This window comes from Vulpes lagopus, chromosome 8 (genome assembly GCF_018345385.1).
Source record: "Vulpes lagopus strain Blue_001 chromosome 8, ASM1834538v1, whole genome shotgun sequence".
Lineage (NCBI taxonomy): Eukaryota > Metazoa > Chordata > Mammalia > Carnivora > Canidae > Vulpes > Vulpes lagopus.
The window spans coordinates 84279870-84304657 of record NC_054831.1 but is presented as its reverse complement, the minus strand read 5'-3'; the positions used below and the strand labels follow the sequence as shown (position 1 = coordinate 84304657).

General features: G+C 57.0%; 2 protein-coding genes across 6 annotated transcripts in view; both read right to left on the bottom strand.

The window, feature by feature from the left end:
• Positions 1-7827, bottom strand: part of PSD2 (pleckstrin and Sec7 domain containing 2) — a 141924-nt gene extending 134097 nt beyond the window's left edge. For 2 of the 3 annotated variants that reach the window (XM_041765389.1, XM_041765391.1), the window contains exons 1-2: positions 7131-7827; positions 41-208 (exon numbers count right to left, since the gene is read on the bottom strand). In XM_041765389.1, coding sequence (XP_041621323.1) covers positions 41-167 — 127 coding nt within the window. In that variant the 5' untranslated portion in view covers positions 168-208; positions 7131-7827. Of the gene's footprint in view, positions 1-40; positions 209-462; positions 580-7130 lie in introns of all 3 variants that reach the window. The other variant, XM_041765390.1, reaches the window with a different exon arrangement.
• A 148-nt stretch (positions 7828-7975) lies between these two features.
• Positions 7976-24788, bottom strand: part of CXXC5 (CXXC finger protein 5) — a 35539-nt gene continuing 18726 nt past the window's right edge. For all 3 annotated transcript variants that reach the window (XM_041765399.1, XM_041765397.1, XM_041765398.1), the window contains exons 2-3: positions 10624-11701; positions 7976-9023 (exon numbers count right to left, since the gene is read on the bottom strand). In XM_041765399.1, coding sequence (XP_041621333.1) covers positions 8979-9023; positions 10624-11532 — 954 coding nt within the window. In that variant the 5' untranslated portion in view covers positions 11533-11701 and the 3' untranslated portion in view covers positions 7976-8978. The remainder of the gene's footprint in view (positions 9024-10623; positions 11702-24788) is intronic.

Here is a 24788-nt window from a genome sequence, read left to right as displayed (position 1 = left end):
TGCCTCCTGTAGGGCCTCCTGCAGGCGAGGTTTTACTTACACTCCTCCAAGAAGCCTTCTTGATGCCTCCTGTCCACGCAGATCTCTTGCTCACCAAAGGGTACAAAAAAGGCTGGAGAGTTCACAAGGCCGGTGCATGCAGGATTTCTCATTCCACCCTCCAGCATCTTTAGGAAGGGATGTTACTTGCTGATGAGTAAACTGACACCTGGAGAAGAAACGTCTTAGGGAAGGTCACAAAGCCCTGGCCGGAGGCCCTTTTTTCTCTTGGGGTCCCCTCTTGGACGTCCCCCACCTTTTGGCACCACAGTTGGGATCCTTAGGCTTAGAGCCATCACCAGCTTCTTCTTCCAGCTCCTTTAACACTGAGCCAACTCTTGTCCCCCAACCCATCCAGTTATTCAGCATTTCTGAGCACCTAGCAGGTGCCAACAGGACAAGCTCTTCCCCACTGGAGCTTACCTTCTAGCTGGGAAGACCAACAAGCAAACAAGGGTGTTCACCCAGCGTGGTCCCAGCAGGGCTGTGACGGGGTCACCTGGGGCCATGGGTGCACAGAGGAGGATCCTCCAGCCAGACCTGCAGAGTCCAGGCAGACTTCACCCACAGCTCTGCCTCCCTTGGGTCCTGCCTGCCCTGGGAACTTCCTCCCAGGCCTAACCTCTCAGTCCCACCTAGCTGCGGCCCCAATATGTTTAAGTGGGTGACTGGCTGAGAAAGGCTAATGCCCAGGTCCCTGACCCCAGTGTTGTATCAACCAGCAGGCTTACTCCGTATCTGCCCAAGACCAATCAATCCACTGTCTCCACCATCTCCACAGACCCCTGGTATGGATAAAGGGGTAGGCCAGACAGCAGGCCCATTAGGCTAGAGCTGGGCTAGAGCTGGCAGGTCCCTGGCACTCCTCTTTGAGCCCAATCCGCCCCCCTCCAGGTGGAACCAGCAGGAGAGCAGGAGGGAGGCAAGGGTCAAAGGCTCCCCCTTCCCAGGCCGCTGGGCCTAACTGGAAAGAGGCCATAGGACTGTTGCTTAGTCCTCGGGGTTCCCAATGGCCACCAGGAAGGTAGGAGAAAATGAGGGTCTCAGTATCAGCAACCAGAATCCTCCCACCAGTTAGACTGGGGGCTCGGAGCGGGGTGGGGGGTGAAGGGGTGCAGGAGGCAGGGCAGGCTCCTGACCCAGAGCCCAGTGCCCTTGCCAGGGATGGGGGCGGCGTCAGGGGCATGGGCACCCTCGTGATGAAGCTGGCTGCAGGGCGATTAATCTCATGAGGACTGTACATCAGCCCCTCACTCCATAGCCTCCCATGGTCAACCCCGCCTGTGCTGCCCCGGGAGTTAATCTCAGCTCCGGGGACTTCTCAGCTGCTATCACGGCTGCATTAATTCTGAGGCAGAGGGAGGCAGGAAAGAGGGAAAACAGATGGGGGGTGGATAGCCTCCTTGGGAAGGTTTCATGGTCAGCAGCTGGTGAGGAGGGGTCCCAAAAGATGGGGCCTCAGGCCCCTCCAAGGTCCTGCCCTGGGTGAGGAGTGGGGGACATCCATGTCATCCCTGTCAGACCATCAGAACTCCTGAACCCCCAGCCCCTAGCCCTCGGCCACCAGCTGAGCCCCAAATGCAGTTTACAGTTTTGACAGCAGATGTCTCTGCTATTATGATTTATCAAAATGCTTAAGGTAAATAATGCACACATATTTATAGGAAAGGAAGCAGGCAGCAGAAGGTGGGAGGGATTTGAACGGGGTCAGGGGACTTCAGGGAAGACGACTCAGAGCACCGCTGCCTGTCCTCAGCCCTCCCTACTCAGACATGAGGCTTGATCCCAGCCGGGCCTCAGAGAGAACGGCAGGGGCGACATCAAGCTTGCCCAGCCTCCTGCCCCAGCCTGGTCCTTGGGGCGTCAAGGAGTGGATGGGCCCGTTTTGCTGGGCCTCTGCCAGGCCCAGGAGGCGGCCACCCGAGGGAAGCGCTGAGCCAGCCTCACACCTCAGCCACGTTTCCATGGCTTCACTGCGTCCTGGCTCCCGAGGGCTCTGTCGCCTTATCAACGGCGGCGGGCACTGCCCTGGCCCTCACCCCGCAGTCACTCGCCCCGGGCTGCCTGTGGATCATCCGCAGCAGAGCCACAATTTAGGCACGGCCGGTGCCCTGGGCAGGCCTCGGAGCTGGGTGAGGAGCTGGGAGCGCGGCGGGTGGGAAGTCGCCACGGAGGCAGAGGCCCCCCAATACCCAAATCCTGTCATTCTGGGGGAGGGGGCAGTGATCCTGGGCTACTCTCTCATCCCCCACACTCATTCGGCATAGGGCTGTTTCCAAATATTTCTGGGCTTAAGAACATTTGGTTAAAGAACTTGATTGGGTTTTCTGATTTGAAAAGCAACATGTATTTATTGCAACAAAAGAGTGAAAAAGCAAAGAGTCATAAAGTGCAGAAAAGTTTAAGGAAGCAATGCTTGACCCTAATCCCACATCTGGGCATGATCACAGGAGCATGTGGGGTGGGGGTGGGTGGCTCCTTCCAGCCAAGGCCTGAAGTGTAACCAGGTGTTTAAGGGCCAGTGTCTGGAACTGGAGGAACCCAGCTGTGTGACATTGTCTCTCCCCTTCTGCCTCTCTGAACCTCAACTTTCTCATTTGCAAAATGGGGTAACTAATCAGTGCCCTCCTCACGGATGATCAGGAGGGTTAAGTGAGCTGCTAAACTCAACAGACTTGCTCAAGGCCTGGCACATGGGCCACAAGCTCTATGCCTTGAGAGGCTAGAGTTGTCATTAGCACCTCTAACCAAGGGTAGAGATAAAGAGTATGAAGGCTCCAGGGGACTCTTTCTAGTAAGTCTCCCCCACCCGTGAACAGCACTCCATTAGGGTTGAAAATGCACGAGAGGGGGAAAAAATGCCCAGAAAAAGGAGATAATGTGTTTATGCAACCCACAGGAGGTTTTTCTGGTGCTGATGCCAGCCCTGCTGAACAGCTGGCCACAGCCCTGAAGCCAGGCGAAGCTACCCAGAGCCATCGATGCAGTGATGGGGGTGGCTCAGGGACATGAAGCTTGGCCTGCTGGGGTGGGAGAGGCCATGGACGTAGTACCTGAAGAGGAGTCAGAAGGGAGAAGGCAACAGGAAACAGATGTGCATCCGAACAATCGAACATCAGGACTCCGGTAGCTGGCCACCAGAGCCCCCCCAATCTCCACCGCAGCCCAGGCACTTTGCACCCAGACCTGGAGCCCTGGAGGACCTGCACTCTCCTGTCCTGGGCCCGCCCCATTTTCACGCCCTGCTGCCTGGAATCTGAGGCAGGCCTTGTTCTCTGGCAGGAGGGGAATTTAATGCCTCTGAGGGATGGCAGGTCGATAGGGGAAGAGAGATGAAAGTGTCCGCTCTGGCAGCTGGGTCAGGGCCCCGAGGGGACAATCCTGAAGCCCCCCCCCCTTCATCCCCAGCCATTCTCCAAGCTGTGTGGCAGGAAGAGCCCTTAAGGGGCCCTCAGGGAAGAGGTAGACCTCTGGGAATGGGAGTCCCTGCAGGGCTGTGTGACCTTGGGAGCAGCTGGGCCTCTCTGTGCCCATTACCTGCCTGCAGGGTGCCGGGGCCAAGGTCTATATTATTAACGTGCTGGTGGCTGCCTGTCCCTCCCCCACCTTGGCTGTTGTCAGCATGGCCTGCCAGCATGGGGCCATGGATGGGCTGTAGGGGGCCAGGCTGGGCTGCACAATGACCTCCATCCATACATCTCTGGCATCTAGGAGGGAGTGGGAGCTGCAGCTGCAATCAGGACAGGCCTAGGCACCCTTGACTCCAGCCAGGCCAAGTGGTCATCACCACCTCCCTTGTGACTGTACAGGGCTGAGTCAAGCCTGGGAATGGAAGTTAAGGCCCCAAGTCAGAACCTGGCCCCTGGCCAACAGCCCTGGGTCTCTGTTGGAGATGGTGTGTGTCTTGGCACTGGGAGGGGAACTTGTTGCTCTGCAAAGCACCCTGCCAGGTGCCCCACTCCACCTCGGCATCCCTGGTCATGTTGGCCTTCTTTCCTGGAAACTGAGAGGCAAGGGTGGTTGGCCAAGGTCATCCATCTCTCTCGCTCTCTCAATCTCTCTCTCTCTCTCTCTCTCTCTCTCTCTCTCTCTCTCACACACACACACACACACACACACACACACGGTGACCGAGAAGTGAAGAGGACCCATGTGTTCAGACTCCCAGGTCCCCTTTCCTTTTCATGGAAGCAGACAGTCTTCCCAAAGCAGCCTGGTGCCAGGGGTGGAGGCCAGAAGCCCGAGCTTCTAATCAGACCCTTGCTACCATCTTGCTCTGTGACTTGGGCATGTCACATACTCCCTCTGGGCTTCAGTTCTACATCTGTAAAATAGTAATAATTCCGATCCTGATGATTTTCTGAAATCAAAGAAGCGAACTTCCGCAACAACCTGAAGTCACTCCAGGGTGAAGGCAACCTCCAGCTAGCCTTGGACTAAAGGCAAGTATCCATGCATAGAGTCTTGCTCCTGGCCCACAAACACCTGGTACACTCCAAGAGCTGTGCTGCTTCCTCCTTCTGATACCACAAGACCACAGCAAGCTCAGAGCAGAGGGTCAAAGGCCCATCTGGAGCGCTGAGTCAGGCTCAGGGCAGGAGACAGGGGCCCCGGGGCGGGTGGGGGTGTCCAGGCACTAAGGGACCAGGTCAGGCTGAGCCCTGCTGCTCTGGAGGGGAGGGGGCGCCTGGCAGGCGCTGGGCAGGCTGGGGTGGGGAGAGGCCTTTGGCGGCCACAGAGAACAAAGAGGCTGGGGTTGCCAGGATATTTTGTGGAGCTGAAGCTGGTGGTAGGGCTGGGAGAGGGGCCGTGGCAGCCGTGGGAACTGCGCCTGCTGCCCCCACGCCAGCTCCCACACCCAGACCGGGCCTCGGGACCAGGCTGCGGTTAAGGGGGACTGCCAGGGACCCCACTCTGTCCTTAGAGTTGCATGCTGTCAGGGTAGAGACCCAGGAAAAGCTGCACACAGAGCCACACATGGCACATAGTGTCAGTATCACCGAGATGATTGCAGGGTTATGCTGACACACAATGTCACCAGCACATACCCAGGGTTGTGCGAGGGGTGTCACAGGGTCACAGAATGGTCACCAGCCGGCCTCATACACTCACACAGAATCCCTGGTGTCAGTCTCAGGGCCACACTCATGATGGTCACATAGACACAATGTCACAAACCACACAGAAGCACCCAGTGTCTCTCACGGGGTCATGAGTGCCATACAACATCTGTGTGGCATCTCTAATGTCACACAGAGTTGCCCAATGTGACACATTCAGTTATACAACCTGGCCTCACACTGAGTCTGCTACAGGATTGCAAAGCATCATAGGTTTACACGTGCAAGGTCACAGAATATCCCAAAGTGTGGCTACCGACATCATACATTAACCTAGGGCCATAGGAGGTCTCTCACATAGCTTACCACACAGTCATAGACCTATTTTCCTGTCACACATAGCCACACTGTTGCACAAGGCCTCATATTGTTGTCAGGGCCTTGAAATCTGTCTGTCTCTCATATCACACACACACACACACACACACACACACACACACACAGAGTGCTGCATGGAGGCTGGGTTTGTCTTCAGCTCTGTGTGTGTACCCCTAACCACCCCTACCATCCAGGTGAGGGAAAGGAGAGCCTCGGCTGAAGCTCTCAGGTCACCAGGAGGTCAGACTCCCAAATGTAGCAGAGGGGAACGGAGGGCGCCTGGAGGGAGGGGAATTGGGCATACAACTCTACAGGGAGCCTGCCTCTAAGTACTTCTCTGTCAGCAGGAGAGCAGCAGGGGAGCAGCAGGGGTGAGCTGGCAACAGAAGACACAGAGGTGCAGAATACAGGGAGGGACACAGAGATGCGAGAGATGCAGAGACTCAGAGATGTGGAAGGATGACAGGACACAGAGACACAGGAGAGACTCAGAGATCGATAGAGAACATCAAGAGAGAGATTCAGAGCCAGGGAGCCAGACAGAAATGGTTAGAGATAGACATGCTGGAGCAGGGCCTGGACAGGGCTGGAGCCCGCTCGGGGCTAGCCCACCGTAGGGGGAAGGGAGGGAAAGGTGAGGTGGCCAGGGCTTTAGGGAGGACCCACATCATGGGGAGAAGGTGCGGGACATCTTGGGGAGATTTAGGTGAACAGCTTTAAAATAGTAACAGCAGCTTGCCATTGGACCAAAGGCTTAGGGTGAACCAGGCCCTCCCCAGAATGATCTCATTTCATCCTCCAGCAACTTTATGGAAGATGATTATTGTGCCCGTTTCCCAGATGCGGTAACTGAGGTCTCATCACATGTTCAGCCCACAGCCATCTCCACCCTTGCTCTACCTGGACTGCCTCCAGGCAGAGGGGCTGGCCTACCATTTCCACAAGCGGAGTAGAGAGGCCAAATGGAAAGGGGTGAGGGGCTTCAAGCTTAGGGCTTCTGTGTTGAGGGATAGGCCCAGGAGCCATAGCTGGGCTGTGGGCTGGCACACTAAAAAGGTACAGGCTGGCTGAGTCACAGCAACCCCCTCCGGGCTGGCACTGGAGCCATCCACCCCACACCTGTAGGCATGCCAATGAGGGCTGGCCGAGGCCATCTGCAGCCTGTGTACTGCCAGCAGCAGCGTGGGGGCAGGCAGGGGCCTCCTGCCTGGGTGCCCCCTGCCGGCCGGGCTTGCCACCCTGATGCCCCTGAGGAGGTCCCTCCCTGCCCACTCAAGGATCTGGAGGGGCTGCAGTCTGCCTTGTGCAGGGGCTGAGGGTGCCCCTGGCTGCAACACCTCCCCCTACCCCCCACTGGACGCCCCCCTTCGGCAGAGCCGCCTGGAGAGATCACAGGCAGCCACATGAAAGGGAATTTTTCCCAGGCAGAGCTGGAGTTGAAAGCTGCCTCCCACCACCCCCGCCTGCCCCCGCTGTGCCAGGCCAGGCTGCTGAGCTCCTGGTGCTCTAAGGGAGCTTGTGACACCGGGAAGGGGCTGAGGGTCAGAGCCCCCACCTGATATGGGTTGCTTTTTCTCTCCTCCCCAGGAACAGTAGCAGAGGCAGCCCATCTTCCCCCAGCCCCTGCCCCTCATCCCCAAAGCCCTCACCCACCTGAAGCGAGGCCCCAACACTGTCAGGAAGTCCTTCCTCAAGTCTAGCCTCCATTGCAGCCAGGCTCAAAGCAGCTGGGTGGGAAGAAAGTCTGGCGGGCAAGTGGATGATGGGTCTCATCCTGTAGGCCGGCCTCTGTGATGTGCAGGGGTGGGGCCAAGCAGCTGTCACCCCTTCCTGTTCACGCCGCCTTGGTCCAGACCATGTGGCTATGTGGTGATTTCCCCAGACATCTGGCCTCTGAGGTCGCAGAGGAGCTTGCACCAACCAACCTTCTGGGGGTAGGGAAGGTTGCACAAGAACCAAAGCCACAGCTACCCTCTGGCTTCGGTCTAGCAGCTCTCAGGGCATGTGGGGTATTTCTGTGTGCATTCTGGGCACAGGCAGGTCCCCACAAATCTGGGTTAGACCTGCTCCCTGGGGATCACCTCGGTGGTGGGGGAGCAAGGGATCCCTGCAAGCAAGCGAGCAAGAACCTGAACAGGCAGCTCGGGTTCTACCTCAGGATGCCAGCTGCCCTGCACTGGCCGGGCCCTGACACGGTAGCTCAACAGAGAAGGTGGCCCCGGGTGAGCAGAGGTCCCTGGAGGTCTGGGTTCTGAGGCAAAGGGTATACTTAGGCAGGCGAAAACGTTCCAGTACAGGATACTTCCACCATGTCAGCCAGACTAGCTGTTCCCACACGACCCCCTTCAGGAGCCATTGGCCTCACTCCCCAAGAGATTCCCTGCTCTCAATGTCCCCAGGCCGTTCTTCTTCTTCCCCAAGGGCGGCTCCACATATCCCCTGCCCAGCAATAGCCCCTAAGCCAGCCCCCAAACAGGAGAGCAAGAAGCCAGCAGTGCTTCGTGACACAAACATGCATTCGTTTTATTCACAAAACAGCCTGGTTTCCTAAAACAATACAAACAGCATGTTCATCAGCAGGAAGCTGGCCATGGGCAAGGGGGCCCAGGCCACAGGGGCCCCCCCACCCTGGGCACCCACACCCACTGGCCGGGGGCCACGCAAAAAAGCCCTTTCTTCTGTTGCCATCAGCAAGGCCAGAAAAAAAGGACTTATTTTCTCTAAGGGAAGTAGCCAGGATCGGAAACATCGAGACACGGGCTCCCCAGATCTCAATGGATAAAGGAACAGAATTTTCATTTTTGCAAAATCATCATTGTCGGGGTGGGGGATCCCGTTCCGGGGACCGCAAGTGCAGTGCAGGCGGCCGGACCGGCCGGGGTGGGGGTGGGGGGCAGGCTGCTCCCTCCCCCTGTGAGCTCCTGGCAGCGGCCCTGCACGCGTGGATGGACACAGAGGGGCTTCGACGCAGCCATCAACATTCTCTTTATAAATGTGAGTGGATTCTCCAGGCAAACTATGCACTATTTCATGGTCGGAAAGAATCAAAGGAAGTTTAAATGAGGGTGGAGTTAAACTGTGCTAAATTACAGTAGTGCTTATTAGTAACTAGATTTCAAAAGGTTACAGAAAATTTACATTCTCTACACAAAAACTGCATCTCCTGCACAGACAACATCGACATCGACACAGGAAGGAAACTGATTGTCCATTCTTTGCCCAGGAAGTCTCAGTACTTTATAGATTCGTCTCTACCTCTGTTTTTGCTGTTGTTCTTCCGAAAAAGCAGTTAAAATTTTTTTCTTTTTCTTTTTATACTAGGGACGTGGAGATGTTAAAACGACAACAAAAAATATATATATAAAAACAGGAATGAAATCTGTGAGAGAATATTTTTGGTTCTAAAGACGGGTGCATCCGTTTGTCTTCGCCCGAATCCCTTGCTGGAGACCACACGAGCAGTGACATTGCACGGAGAGGGCAGCTTTGGGGTCCCGCCGGTCACTGAAACCACCGGAAGGCGGCTCCCGTCGGAAGCATCACCTTCTGGCGGGGGAGGGGGGGGCGGGAGACAAAAACAAGGAGAGAATTCAGTCAGGGTCCGGCGGGGCCTGGTGCAAAGATGCTCCCCCGTGGATGGCCTCGTGGCAGAGGGATGGGCATAGAGTCAAGGCAGCCACCCCGTGGAGTTCCTGCCATCCTGACCAGGCCAGAGAAGAAGCTTTGACCCGCTAGACCGCTGGAGGGCCCGGAGCACTCTAAGGCCCCCTGAGCCACTGTGTCCAGGCACCCTCCTTCCAAACAGGAAGACCCATTTCCCTGGTCCAGAGGCCACAAGCACCAGGTGGCTGCAGTGCATCTGGGGACCGTGTGCATGTTTCTGTTGAATGAACACGTGAGCGCATGCACTGGATGCATATATGGATATGTGCCTTGGGCTAGGCCACAGCATGTCGTGTGTGTGTGTGTGTGTGTGTGTGTGTGTGTGTGTGTGTGTATAGGAAGGGTACTGGCTGTGTTAAGAGGCTCAGTCTGGAGTAAGCCTGGGTACTGGGCAGGGAGGGCTGCGTGTATGTGTCTGTGTCTACATTAGCTGAGAGCGGGTGCCTCTGTGTGCACATAGGTGTGTTCTCTGAGCAGGAGAGCAGATACAGGAGGCTTGGGGCTTGTGGTGGAGACTAGCCATGGCTGGGATGTCATTATTATTTTCCAACCACTCGAACATTTGTGTCCAGCCCACTCACAGAGAGGTGGGGCTGGGGCCGGGACAGCAGGCTGAAAAGATGCTTTTGTACCCAGGCCTGGCACCATAGCTAGGCTGCCACGGCTGGGGGCACAGGGACAAGCTCTGCCATGAGGGTGGAGAAAGAGCAGTATGGGAACCCTTCTGTCTGCTGTAAGCCTTCCTGTTCAGGCCACCTTGGCCTAGACCATGTGGCTATGTGGTGATTTTCCCAGAAAGCCAATCATCCCAGAGTGGACAGGCTTTGCCTATACCCCAAGATCACAGCCACCTCCTCACCTGAGGCCTATACGACCCCTGGCCATTACCTACGAGGCCAGATTGACCTTGGAGCCCCAAGAAATCCCAAATCAGTTATTAGATGTCTAGGTGCAGGGCTCTTCCAGGCCTCAGGGCAGGACAGTGAGCACTGGGGGTGGCCTTAGGGGAAAAGGATGGACTCTGAAGGGGCGAGTTAAGTAAGGGGCTTACCCTTTAATGCCACATGGTTCAAAGGACAGAACTCCTCAAGCGGGACATGGGAGAGCCCCAGAATCTTAGAGCATAGATTGGAAGCTACAAGATACGTCTAAAAGTCAGAAACTTAGGACCTATCTGGAAACCACACTAGTGGCCCAAACCTCCAGGGAAGGGTTTAGAATCCCCGGGCCTGGTCAGAAATGCTCAGCCCCTGCCTGGAACTCCATGCTTGCCTTGCAAACTACAACCTAATGAGATCTCAGGAGGTGGCTCTGGGCGGTGAACTAGTGTGTAACCAGGAACCCTGGAGCCCCGGGATCAGCTGAGCAGCCCCCAGACACTGGCCCAAGTAGGAAAAGTAGGGTCGGGTGGGGTGGGAGTGGGTTTGGACTGCCAGCCAGACACAAAAGCCCACACACACACCTCCCTCTAAGGCGTTGTTACCTCCAGAGCAGCGGAAGGCTTCTTTTTGAGTTCCTCACATTTTCTGAATTTGCAAATCTGATGGCCAGTCTTTCGGTTCCTACAACTGCTGCACTGCTCGCAGTTGATGCGCCGCCGGCAGGGCGCACACATGCCGCAGCGTTTCCGCTTCTTCTTGCCCGAGCTGATGGCCGAGGCCAGCTCTCCCTGCATAGGGTACTCGGCCAGGCCGGCCATGTGCAGCGCGCTCTCAGCCAGGAACACGCCCGCAGGGGTCATGATGAAGAGGCCTGGGTTGATGGGGAAGGCGCCCAGGTAAGGGAAGTCGGACTGCCCGTTGAGGGCCTCGGCACCCGCCACAGCCTCCATGTCGGGCAGGCCAGCGCCCGCCTCGCTCATCAGCGGCAGGTGCTCCTGCACCACGCGCTTCAGCATCTCCGTGGACTGCGCGAACTGCTGCAGCGTCAGCTGTCCCTCGGCTGCCAGCTCCGTGGCCCGCTCTGCCTTGCTCAGCAGGCTGGCCACAGCACCACTTTTGTGCTTTGAGGTAGGGTTGCTTTTGTCCGCGGCCATGGCCGCCGCCAGGTCGTGCCCATTGGCTAACAGGGAGGCGGCGGCGGCGGCAGCGGCAGCGGCCTTTTCAGCAGACTCACTACCCATCATGCTGCCACCACCACTGCCCCCGCTGCCCCCAAAGGAAGAGTAGTGGGAGAGGGGGCGGGAGCGGCGCAGGCTCTTGTTGAGGGGTTCGCTGATGATGCCGCTCTTGTTCCGACGCTCGGGGGGCGGCGTGTCATCTGCCACCGAGGCTGGCGCAGCAGTGGCTACTGCCGTGCTCTTGTCGGCTACTCCTGCCTTGGGGCCGCTGCCACCAGTGTTGCCGCTGCTACTGCCACCACTGTCCTGGGGGCTACTGCCGAGGCTCGACATGGTGGGGCCAAGGCCCAGAGCCCACTGCTGGGGGCGGGGTGGGAGGGCTGCCAATTCCGGGGAGGTCCACAGAGGAGCACTGCGCGGCTGCCCACGACAGAGATGCCTGGTGGGCCCCGCTGCTCAGGGCAGGCACATGGTCAGGTGTCCACCTGGAAGGGTCTTCACTCTGTTGGTACAAGAGAGTAGAGGGTCAGGGCGGTGGAAACATCTCCTTTCCTGACCTCATCATCACTCCCAACAACCCTATCACCATTGTTACAGCCGCAAGCCCTGCGGGGCATTTATTAAGTGCCAGGTCCAACATGGTCAAGTACTTTTTAGGTGTACTACTTTTTTTTTTTTAAGATTTTATTTATTTATTTCACAGAGAATACACAAGGGGAGCAGCAGAGGGAGAGGGAGAAGCAGGCTCCCCACTAAGTTGGAAGCTTGACACAGGGCTCAATGTCACAAGCCTGGGATCGTGACCCGAGCTGAAGGCAGCCACTCAACTGACTGAGCTACCCAGGCGCCCCTGGGTGTATACTTTTTAAAAAACATTCTATTTATTTTAGAGAGTGAGGGAGACAGAGAACAGAGCAAGCGCAAGCGGGGAGGGGAGCAGAAAGAGAGGGACAAGCAGACTCTGCAACTCAGCACAAGCCTGATGCCGGGGCTCAACCCCACAACCCCAAGATCATGACCTGAGCCTAATCAAGAGTTGAATACTTAAGCGACTGAGCCCCTATTTGTACTATTTCAGTTAAGACGCACAAGCACCCTCTGAAGTAGTGGCTCATAATCCTCATTTTATAGAGGAGGAATTAAAGATTTAGAAGAATTGACCACAGCTACTGAGTGTCATGGCAGAGGCTCAGCCTGGGTCTGTACAGCTCAGGTCTCTGGCCAGTCCTTCCGGGGCTGGGAGTAGAAAGCACTGGAGTTGTTTATTAACCTCAGAGGGTTATAGAGTCATCTTCTGCTTCCTAATCTTCTTTCTCTGACCCATCTACAAAAGGGTTTGGAACAGCCTCTGAAAAGCTTGAAGGTGTAGACCAGAAGTCTGAGAAGTTGGGGTGCCCAGGTGGCTCAGTTGGGGTATCCAATTCAATTTTGGCTCAGGTCAAGATCTCAAGATCATGGGATCCAGCCCTGTGTTGGGCTCCTCGCTCAGCAGGGAGTCTGCTCGAGTTTTATCCCTCTGCTTGTGCTCCGGTGTGCATGCTCTCTCTAAATAAATAAATCTTAAAAAAAAAAAAAAAAAAGTCTGGGAAGCTGCTCCCAGACTCTCATTTGGCAATTCATAATACGTATGGATTATCTCAAGGCTCTGACAAGTCCTGCAGGGAAAGGAAACTGACTTCAGAGGTTGCCAAATAGAGCACAGAATCCTTATTTCAAGGCGCATGGGGATCCCTGGGTGGCGCAGCGGTTTAGTGCCTGCCTTTGGCCCAGGGCGCGATCCTGGAGACCCAGGATCGAATCCCACGTCGGGCTCCCGGTACATGGAGCCTGCTTCTCCCTCTGCCTATGTCTCTGCCTCTCTCTGTCTCTCTCTCTCTGTGTGTGTGTGACTATCCTAAATAAAAAAAAAAAAAAAAAAAAAAAAATCAAGGCGCATGTATCCTGCTAGAGGGCAAGTAGCACGTGCCAGAGGATAAGCCTTATCCTGCAAGAGTGGGGGGACACGCTGTGAACATATCAGTACACGCTTCCTCCTCACTCTCAAACCATAGTCATCATTACCTCAGACCCCACTCCTGTCTCTACTCAGGCCTCCCTGCTGTGCTCCAGCCTGGCTCCCAGATGGGTCTGGGATGAGGTCCCAGTGAGAGCCTTGAGCTGGGGAAGGCTGTGGGCAGGAGGGGCCTCGGCTAGGGCATGCTGGGACTGAGCGTGGGTGTGACCCTCCAGGACCAGAGCCTCTTCTTTGGCCACATCCATGTTTCTGAGGTGCCTCTTCCTAGGACAAGAGCCTGCTCTGCTCAGGCCCCAGGATTAAGGAGCAGCCAGGCTCCTTGGCCAGGATCTCTGGAAGGAATTGTGCGAAGGAGTGGAGTGGCTGTCTCATTAGCCCTGGCTCTCTAGCATCGCATCCCTGCCTGCCTGCTTGCTGTGGCCCAGCAACCCCCAGGAGAGGGATAGGAGGGGAGGGCCCAGCCTGAGCAGCTGGCGGCTCAAGGGGGAAGTGCACATCTGGCTAGGCCTGTCCCGCCCCAGGCTTGGGGGCGGCACACATGCATCTTTGTCCCCAGGCAACCTCACCATCCCCCAGTCACAGGACTCTGCCGGTCCTGGTCCCAGGAGGTCATCTAGTCCAACCTTCTGCACTTACATAGGGGGAAATTGAGGCCCTGAGCCGGCAGGGCTCCCTGCTCCAGGACTGCTAAGGAGTGGCCACAAGGCAGAGCGAGTGTAGGAAAGGGAAAAGCCCTGTCTCTTGAGTAAGGCAAAAATGGCAGGCATCCACAGACAGCCAGGTGCTCCCTGCCTCTCCCCAGAGGGCAGTGGCCCACGTCCACTCTGCTTAGTGAAGGTAGATGGGTGGCAAGAGCTGGGAGAGCTGGCAGGTTCTAGCAGGACAAACCCAGGAGCGCCTGGCAGGGTGTTTAGGCTGGGCCGGGCTGGGGGTACCACAGAGGTCAGAGTTGTAAGAGGAAGGGAAGCTGGTAGGATGGCGGGGCTGTGTCCCACCTCTAAGGGCTAAGCCCAGGGTGGCTCTCAGGCCCTCCCTCAGAAATCAGTGCGCATCCAGGCATCAGCGACCCTGGCTCGGCGTTGAGGACTAGGGCCAGAGACCGTCACCCCAGGTTAACTGCCCCTGCCCATCTGAGCTCATCTACCCCACCCCAGAGCACACAGTGCCCGGTAGGCCTGGACATGGTGTGGGGAGAAAAGAGAAGGCAGGAGCCCTTGGGCTGCAGAGGCAGGGGAGAGGTGGGGAGGGGAGCGGCTTGCACCCTAGCCCCCCCCCCCCCCCCCCGTGTGTCCCCGCCTCTGCGGCCTGCTGGCTGGTGGCAGGAATCGATAGCTACATTAACGCTGCTCCTGCTCCCCCCCCGCCCCCCCCCTCCAGGATCTGGCTCTGTGTGCAGGGCGGCAGGTCAATTAGAAGTCAGCGCTCTCCAACACGGGCCTGCGTTCAGGGCTGGTGCTCTGGCTGACTCTCTCTGCTTTTGTCTCCATCCTGAGTCCCGTGGTAGGGACTAAACCTCATGCTCTGTTCATCTCTGGCCCCTTCCTTGCATCTCTCTGATCTTTCATCTTTCTGTTCTTCCTCAGGGACTACCCTCTCTCCCAACCCCCCAGGTCCTGGGACATACTGGGCCGTGGAGCAGAAGACGTGATATGTCATCAAACAGGTGCTGCAGGCAGAACACTATTTCGTCAGCCACAGAAACTGAAGGTGGGGAGTACACAAGGGGGGACTGGCACCAAGGTAACTCCTCAGACCCCAGAGTGTGCAGATACTCACATCTAGTCTGCGAGGCCTAGTCTCTAAGCCAATTCCAAATCTGCCCCTAAACCTGGCTCATCTCCTTTAGACCCTGAGAAAAGGTGATGCCCTGGTCCCAGAGGACCACTGACCATAGGACTTGTCTGCCCTCCTCATAGTAGGGGAGACATAAGACCTTCTCCCAGGCCCCTGTCCTCCACTGCAAGGCACACAGCAACCCCCTCCCAGGCCAGAAAAAGGCCTGGCAGTGCCCAGGCAGCAGGGGAGGAGCTGGGGCTGCGTTGAAGCGGAGCGGGAATGAGCGGGAGGGAAAGCTGGCGGGCAGGCGGGCGGCGGCGGGCGCATCCATCATCGGCCCTGCCAGGAACGCATCCAGCCCCCAAAAAGAAATACTGCGCCTGAGGAGGGACAACAAAGGGCTCCGTTTCATCAGCAATGCGGAGCCAGCGCCCCGCCGCCCCGCCAGCCGCGGTCAGCCCACAAAGGACCCCTTTGTCCATGCAGGAGCCGGGCGGCCGGGAGCTGGGACCATGGGCTGACGGGCGGGGACAGAGCCCAGAGGGAGGGAGTGTGGGGGGAACCGGTCATGGGGAGCTGGGGGGCAGAGAGGGGCAAGGGGGGCAGAACAGAGACAGGTGGTGCAGAGAGAAGATTATGAGACACAGAACCCAGGGGGCAGGTCAGAGAAAGAGGGGTTTGGAGAGGACAGGGCAAGGGGTCATGGTTGAGAAGAGAGCCTTATGGGAAGCCAATAACGAGGGACTGGGCTCGGAGAGATCGGAGGCTCCCAGCGCAGCCCAGACTTGAGGGTCCGACAGACATGGAAAGAGCCCTGAGGAAAATCCAAGACCTGGGGACCTGGGGACCAAGAGAAAGCAGCTGCACGTGCCCACAGCTCTGAGAGGGAGGCAGGGGGTGGGTGGATCCCAGCCCAGTCTGGCCTACGGCCTGGGAAACAGCTTGATAGGGATGAGGCTGAGAGTCACCGGGTTCTTGGCCTCAGGGCCTGGCCATGGGGCCCAAGCTCCTATGGGCTCTAGCTCACTGGCTAAGCTGGAAGTCAGGAAGTCAAAGCTGGAACCACTCTCCTGACACTGGGACCATGCCCTGCCTCCCAGGCTCTAGCCAGCCCCAGAAGACACAGACCCACCCCTCTCCAACCAGCTCCCAGCATCAAGTGACACTCAGTCCCCGCACTACCTAAACGTATCATTTATTGAGCATTCATTGAGCACCTACTGTATCAGGCCCCGTGCTCTCATGCTTTACCGGGAAATAGAGCCTAGTAAGCAGCTTCAGAGATGAAGAAATTGAGGCTGTTCAGACTGTCAGGCCAAGGTCATATGGCTGGTGCCCAGTCTGTTTCGAATTTGAACCCAGAGCCCAAATATTAGTCATCCTGCTGTGTGACACTTTTGCTCTGCCTGTGCAACTGACAAAGTAGTCCAGGGCAAGGTGACCCAGCTGACCCCAGGCTGCCCCCACCCCCTGGGGTTGTTACCGTGCCTGTCACCTTTACGTGCATGGGGGGGGTAGCGAGTTGTCACAGACCCCAGGGAGTGTCTTCACCCAGGGGGCTTGGAGATGCCCAGGCAGGAACCTGGAATGCTAGGCCAATGACATCATAATGCTAGCTGACAATGAGGTCATCAGAGGTAATGGTAATGCCCTCACTCAACCCTGAGCCCTTCCAGCTAGCCAGCAATGGAGGAAGGGGCCCAGGGGCAGGGATCGTGCTGTCTGCACATAGACATGCACACAGGTGGCCCACAGCGAGGTGTTCTAGATGTTTAGCTGCACACAGTCCCCCACCATTGACCCAACAACAGTCCCCTGCCTTGCGGAACTGGGGTGATGGTGTGGGAGATGACTCCGCGCCACCCTGGGGGAGTGCACAGGAGCTGGGCCAATGTGAAAGGAGAGCAGGAAGGCGACCAAGTGGGGCACTGAGGGCCCTTCTAGAAGGAACTGCTAGCCTGTGAGTGAGAGATGAGGCGAGGTTACCAAAGGAGCCATGAGCCTGAAACAATTCTTAAGAAAAGGGGAAGAGGGGCGCCTGGCTGCCTCAGTCAGTAGAGCACGTGGTGGAGCATGCGACTCTTGATCTTAGGGTCGTCAGCTTGAGCCCCACGCCAAGGGGAGAATTTAATTTAAAAAAAAAATGGGGAAGAGGGTGTGAGGTGCGGTTGTGAGGTTGGCAGGATCCCAAATGGGCAGGGCACTGAGGCCAAGAGTAGGATTTTTTTAAAACAGCCTTACTGAGGCATAGTTTACACATTATAAACTTTACCCATTTATAAGAGTACAATTCAATGATTTTTAGTAAGTTTACAGAGTTGTGCCATGCCACCCCACTTCCAACGGCTGAATCTGACCAAGGCACCATCCCTCTCTCGCTCCTTTGCTGGCTAGATCAAACTTCCAGCCATCCTTCCTATTGAGGGAGGGCTTCCTGGAGGAGGCTGCATTCCAGCAGGGCCTTCAGGACCCAGAGACATGGGTCCAGCATTCCACCATCATCTGGGCAGGACTTGCACACTCTTGACCTCTTCACACTCTTTCCCACACTTCCACTTGCACTCTTGACATCTCTGGGGCAGCCTTGTTATGCTCCTCCACCCACTTCAGGCCTCTTGGCCTCCAAGGGAGGTAACATGGACAGACAAGAGTAATGGTGGGCAAGCCAGTGGTGGCGAAGAGAAAAGACCACAGGCTGTGGTGGCTGAACTGCGCTGTGGCTGAGCACACAGGGCAGGGGTGGGGGCATCGTCTCTGATTTCCATGATTCAGCCTAGGGAGTTTCCAGAAGGAAAAAAAGCTCTACTCAAGCCCAAGGCAATGCACATAGAGACACTGGTCTTGGAAGCTGGAAAAACGCAGCCCTGGCCCGAGCACACACAGAGCACACAGCACACATCCAGCTACAGATGGACACACATAGGAGCACAGTGACTACTGCTAGCACCCAGCAGAATGCCTGGGGCCGGAAAGGCCCTTAGGACCACTAGAACCTCCCCAAGACTAACACCCCGAGACCAACTACCAAAGACAGAAGAGGGGACTAGAGTCCTGTTTCCCTGACTCCATACCCTTTTTCCTCTTGGACCCCTCCACCTACAGCAAGCACAGCCCGTAGCCCGACAAATGAAATAGGCTGAAGAAAACCGCAGGAGTCCATGAGGCTCTATTCTCTCTTGCAGACCTCAGACTTAAAAAACAGGTGGAGGACAGGATCAGCCCATTTCATGGAAGGGAACACTGAGGCCCCATGCAGGAGGTATGCCCTGACCTGGGGCTCTGGGGAGTGATCTGGGACCCCTCTATAAAGACAGAGGCTTCCTCGCCAAGCACCTCCTTCAGGCCAGATGTCCTCCTTCAAAGAAGAGTCAAAGGATCAGGAGGGCCCTTCCTCTCTGTGTGACCTTGGCATATGGCCTCTGAGTCTGTTTCTCTGTCTGTAACACGGAACCAGGAGGATAATAATTATGTTAAAAATGGAGGACGTCCTGTGTGCCAGACGCTACATACATGCCTTGTCTCACTGCCTCTTCCTACACACCTTCTGAAAGAAGAGGATTATTGGCCCATTTAGAACAAACAATTTGATAAGCAGGTTTGACCCAGAGAAAACTGATGCCCTTTCCATTTGGGATCCTCTGAATTTAGACTAACGTTTCCCGAAGTAACGTCTGAGCTGACATCAACCAGGGATCAGAGCCTACACACTTACTTAGGACCTCTCTCCCAGTGGACAATGGATAGAGGTGAGCTTAGAGATAACTGGGCCAAGAAGTTAGAGGAGGGGCATCTGTCCTTTAAGGGCTTGTGTGTGGGGAGCAAGGGTGTTAACAGAACCATCAGGGGACTAGAATCCTAAAATCTAGGTTTGTGGCTCCATCCTGTCTCCTCCTGTTGATTTGACTGAGCCTTTCCCCTACAGTGAGCCTCAGTTTCTTATCTGTAAAATGGAGATAGTTCTTACTCATCACCCCAAACTCTAAGAGTCATGATCCCTGAGAGGTCCGTGAGGAAAAAGGTCAAGAGACACACAAAAAAAGGGCTCTAGATAGTGACTCCCTCCCAGCCTTCAAATCAGAGGACCTGAATCTGCCCATGGTGTGATCTGCGAAGATAGAAACTGAAGTCTGGGGATCCCTGGGTGGCGCAGCGGTTTAGCGCCTGCCTTTGGCCCAGGGCGCGATCCTGGAGACCCGGGATCGAATCCCACGTCGGGCTCCCAGTGCATGGAGCCTGCTTCTCCCTCTGCCTATGTCTCTGCCTCTCTCTCTCTCTGTGACTATCATAAATAAATAAAAGTTAACAAAAAAATTAAAAAAAAAAAAAAGACTTAATAAAAAGAAACTGAAGTCTGGAGAGAAGGTGGAGACCAAACCCCACATGGGAAGCTTACTGGGGAGAGGGGCATCTAGCTCCTTCCCAATCCTATCTCCCCAGAGGACATGGTAATAGCAGACCCTAGTAACGCCTTCTCACTCTCCCAGGTATTGTGCTAAGCATCTTACATGCATTTTCTCATTGAATTTTTTCTGTAATTCTTTAACTAGTATTATCAACCATTTACAGGTAAGGCCACTGAGACTCGGGGAAGTCAAGTCACCTCCCTCAGGTCACAAGATCAATAAGCAACAAAGCCAGGATTTGAAAACAGGTCTGTGGGACTCCAAAGCCTGGCTCTCCCAACACTGGCCAAGGGCTCCAAGGGCCAAGGAAGGAGGGATTATAGCAGCAGGACGAGGTCCAGTCCAGCCCAGCCTAGGGGAGCCCTCTAAGTTTCCCAAGCATCCTGGGGGGGCAGCTCTCAGGCTCTGGGCAAAACACGTGAAGGCGCTGTTGCAGAGGACTCTGCAGCTGTACCCTGAGGCCCAGGAAAAGACAGGGGAAGGGGCTGCGGGTGGGCCGGACGGGCCAGGCTGGGCCAGAGCTCCGGGCATTCCGGCGGCCTCCGCAGGAAGCAGAATGGGACGGAAACCGGCTCCTGCCTCCTCCCCCAGAATCCTGTGGGCAGCCCAGCCAGGCCGCACAGAGGCCGTCTTTGTGCCTGCCCCAACCCGCCACCCGCGGCTGGCCCAGGGTTTTGAGTTTCCTGGGGGGTGGGGGCCCTGTCACCGCTAAACCTCCAGCTACCTCCTCCTCTCGAGGGTGGTCACAGCAGTCCACAGCTGGTGAAGGAAGTGTGTGGACGGCCAGGGCTACCCCAGAGACTCTGGGGGGCCTGCAGTCTGCCCACGTCTCATACCCCCAATGTTTATATGCCCTAACTGGGGGGGCTGGCAGTAGGCAAGGACCCAGAGAGAACCTGAGAAGGCCATCCCCCCTGAGCCTGCCCTCCCTGCCAGAAGCCACAAGTCCCACCCCAATGTACCGGAATCCCCCCATCTCACTCCATCTTGGTGTTATTTGGTCCAGGTTGACGTTCATAAAGAGGCTGGCCAGGATGGTGGGACAGTCTGTCTGTCAAGCACCATTTCCCACTCTCCAGGGGCTCCCTGGACACACAGAACACATCCAGGGGGAGGCCTCAAGCTCACTTCAGCATTTCAGGGACAGAAGCCTCTTGGGTGGTATAAATGTGCTCAAGGAACACTGGACCCCAGGGAGTGAGCTCTGGCTGGAGTGCATATAGCGAGGAGCAGCACTACAGACCAGTGCATCTGCCTACATCCACAAAGAAGGTGTGTCAGATACCAGACATGCTGTGTGTGTGTGTGTGTGTGTGTGTGTGTCTTGGGGCCAGAGCTGTGGGTGTGCAGAGGGGTATGTGCACAGACTGAGATGTCACCCTGTGGGTCTGAATGCTGGTATATACACGGGGCTTATATACCAGTGTAGGTAAAGGTCTCTGTGTGACCTCCTTGTGTGTACAAATGGAGCGTATGCTATCTGTACCCCTGGATGTAAGCATGAGTGTCAAACACACCATGCTTGAGTGTGCTTGTGTGTATAGTACAGTGGTTTACAGGCTGGCTGGCTGATGTGTGTGGGTTCTTCTGGTCTGTGAGTGTCGATACATCATTACCATGTGTGTACCAGTGTGTGCGTGTGTGTCTGTGCGTGCATGTGCACACACCGTCAGCTGTATCGGGGCTTCTGAGATGTGAGTGAAGAGACCAACTGGGATGTGGACGGTGCAGACAGGAACTGATGCCAGGTGCTGGGGCCCCTATGGAAACAGGAAGCTGCCCACAGGTGTGCTTGGGCTGTGGTGGGGGCTGGGCTCCACCCATGTTCAATTTGTACCCCTGAGAAACCACCCCAGGCCTCCACTAGCCCAAAGCCGGTCCCAGCCAGAGAGAGGCACCTTCCCTGCCTACCTCAAGACCTAACAACTCTGACCAGCGTCTACCCGCCTGCCTGGCCTGAGCATGGAAAAAACTGGAAAACAAAAGCCCCCAGACCGCAGGCCCTCCCTGCAGAGGCGTGGGGGAGGCAAGCAAGAGGCAGGAGGCTGAGGAGGAAGGAGGGAGGTGTCGCCGCAGCCCCGGAACACAAAAATAATGAGGCGAGAGGGGCCATGGGGCCTAGCCGGCTGGTTCCGGAGTCGCTATCTGACCTTGACAGATGCCACAGCTGGGCGCCTGGAGAGGAGCCGCCACAGTGCAGAACACCCCCCACCCCCGCCACCTCCCCCAGGCCAGGTCGATGGATGTCCAGGCAGGCCCCAGCCACAGGCAGCCACCCCACCAGGTGGAAGAAGGGAGTGCGTCCCAGTTGGGGGGGTAGGGGGAGGGTATGAAGCAAGGCAGTGGGGGCAGGGCGCTGCAGGGCCCAGGAGGCAGCAATGTGGTCTCCTGAGGGCACCCTGGCCCTCAGGTATGGTTCTGTGTGGAGAAACACAGAGCATGCTATTATTGTGCCTGTGTAGCTGTGAGCCTGAGTGTGTGTGGGGACGGGAAGCAGAGTGTGGCTGTGTGACAGAGACAAAGATCATATTTGTGTGTGTCCTTAGGGTCACACAAGGCTGGAGAGTCCAGCTAATGTCCCTGAAGTAGGTGTGGCCACATCACTCAGGGGTGGGCACTGATCACTCCCCTGCCTCCCCCCTTCCAGAGCCACAGCTGTCCTGGAGGGTGCAAGCCACGCTGGGGCCAAAAGAGGGAAGGAGGACAAAGAGAGCCACAGCCCCCCCCCCCCCCCCCCCACTATCAGGCTCTGTCATGTGCAGGCGGAGCAGGGATGCCCCTGCAGCCCTTCCTGGTCTACTCCCTCCTTTACTGTGGTGGTGGTCCCAGGCCTTGGTGGTGGACCCCAGGCTGAGCACCAGGACTCCGGGGACACCAGTGAGGGGCCGGGTGTGAGCTGCAGGAGGGGATGCTGGGCTGGAGGCGGATTAACAATTCCGAGCACTGGCTGCATAATTAAAAAATCATTACAGGCGGGCGGGCAGAGTCGAGTGTGAGCTCACTCGCGCTCAGAGCAGGCGGGGACACTGCCATGGTGCTCCCCCTCCCACTGCTTCCCCGAGGAAAAATCCCACCTGCTAATATAATTATGGAAAAACACAAGCACAGAAATTTGGTTTCAGCAAACAACGTGCCCGAGTGCCCAAGGCCTGCCTGCCCCTCGGCTCCTGCGCAGGCAGGTCACTCGTGCCCATAGTTCGTGGCAGGCCGGCAGGCCCTGCTGGGTCCATACTCCAGATGCTGACCTCCGCCCTCTCCGGGCTCACAAGAGAGGGAGGCAGGGGCAGAGACAGCCCAGTTCCTCAAACCCCCAGTCCAGGAGAAAACGGGTCAGTTTATTAAGAGGGAAACTAAGGGCGAAGGACTGTGCAGAAGGGTCACGGCGCTGCCCGAGACAAAGCTGAGGGGGAGCCGCCCGCGCGGGCCCTCGGAGCTCAGCACCCCCCACCCCTCCCCGCCGCCGGCTGCCACCCCCCACCCCCACCCCCCGACCTCCCCAGCCCAGCCGCTGCCACCAGCGCCTCTCTCTGACGCCAAGCGGGGCTGTCCAGCCAACCCTGCGCCCTAGCACCTGCCCGGCCGACCCGCCCGCACCCCACTGTGGGGGGCGCGGGGAGCCCCAGCCTCCCAGGGCAGGGACGGGGCGTCCTGGGCTCGGCTGGGTTAAGCCAGACGAGCGGAGCTGGCTCCCGCCTCGAGAAACGCGGCCAGCGCTGGGGCACAGGCCCCAGATCGGCAGGAGCAGCCGCCATCACCTCGGGCCTGGCGCGGCGGCGGCGCGGGGAGGGAGCCGGGCCTAATTAGGCGGCCTGGGACCGGCGGCGGCGCGGGGGCGCGGGGGCGCGGGGGCGGCGGCGGCGGAGCCATGTGGACGCGTCCGGGCCCGGCCGAGGCGAGGCGAGGCGAGGCGAGGCGGCGAGGCGGCGCGGAGCCGGGAGGACGCGGCGCCCTTGGCTGCTGTGGGACAGGCGGCCCGGGGAGGACCGGGCCAAGGAGATTCCGCACCGAGCGGGCCTGCCTCCCCTCCTGCCTCGGTGCCACCAGGCGCGGCAATTAGAGGCTTTCAAAGTTTGTCCTTAATTGGTTTCATTTTTGCCTCATAAATGATTCATGGCCCCCGAGGTCTGCCAGGCGGGGTGGTGGGGGTGGTGGGGGTGGGGAGTGGCAGGGGAAATTTGGGGAGGCTGTTGCCTGGAGCAGGCCCCCTACCTGAGGCTGCAGAGGGGATGACAGGGGCCGGGGAAGCCTTGGGCAGGTGGGATCCTCCAGCAAAAATAAAAACCCAGGCCCTCTCCTTGGGGCACTAATTAGAAACTGTAACTCCTCTGCAGACCAAGCTGTGTGTCCAGGCCCAGAGCCACTGCAGCTGCTGGGGCCCTGGAAGCATGAATAATAATGTAATAATAACACAATAACTGTGTCAACAATAATAATAACCATGGCAGAACACTTAAGGAGTTCTTACCAAGTTCTAGGCATGGAGCTTAGAACCTGAGCATTACTTCTTTTAACTACTCTCTCACCCCCAAGCACCACTAGGGAGAAGTACCAAGACCCCCATTTTACAGAAGAAGAAGAAACAGGCTTGGAGAAATTAAAGTCTAGATGTCAGACACTCCTCACCCCCACTTGCAGGAGCACGGGCCTCAAGGCTGGATAGTGGGACCACTGCCTGCCGGGTGGGTCTGGAGCTGCAGGCCCCAGGGAGGTCAGAGAAAGTACTGAGGCCTGCAGAAAGACGGCAGGAGGCACCAGCAGCCCCACACCCACCTGGGCCAGGTGGGCCCTGCCCCTCAAAAGGCTGTGTTGGCCTTGGCTGAACATTCTCAAAGGCCCATAACTGGTCTATCTGTAAAATAGGAAAACAGGAGCTCTCTGACCCTTGTTCTAGTGCTACCTTTGTAATAGGCATGGTGGGAAACACTGATGTCATGGACCCCACCCTCAGGGAGCTTCCAGTCTAGAGGATAAACGGACAGACACACACAGAAGGGTTTAACAGTTTGTGCAGAGAACCCTGAGTAGTCAGCCAATGGCCTAATGTGCTGGAGGGCAGTACCACAGAGCTTCTTGCAGGGAAGGTGGGCAGAAAAAGGTTCTCCCTTCTGATCCTATACCCAGCTTACACAGGAGGCTCAGGGAATGGGCATGGCCTGCTTAAACCCTAGCCTAGAGTCAGACCTGGAGGAAATTCAGAACTACAGACCACATCAGAGTGATGTGGGATGCAAAGTGCCCAGCTTCTCCTGAGCACAATTGTAACTTTTATTCTAAAATCTATAGAGGCTAGGCCTACACAATTAACTGCAGGGCTCCACTTGGACCCTGGGGACGTCCTGAGGGAATGTGTTAAACCAATCTGGGAGTGAATGCTGGGAATGACTCCCCCTAGAGGG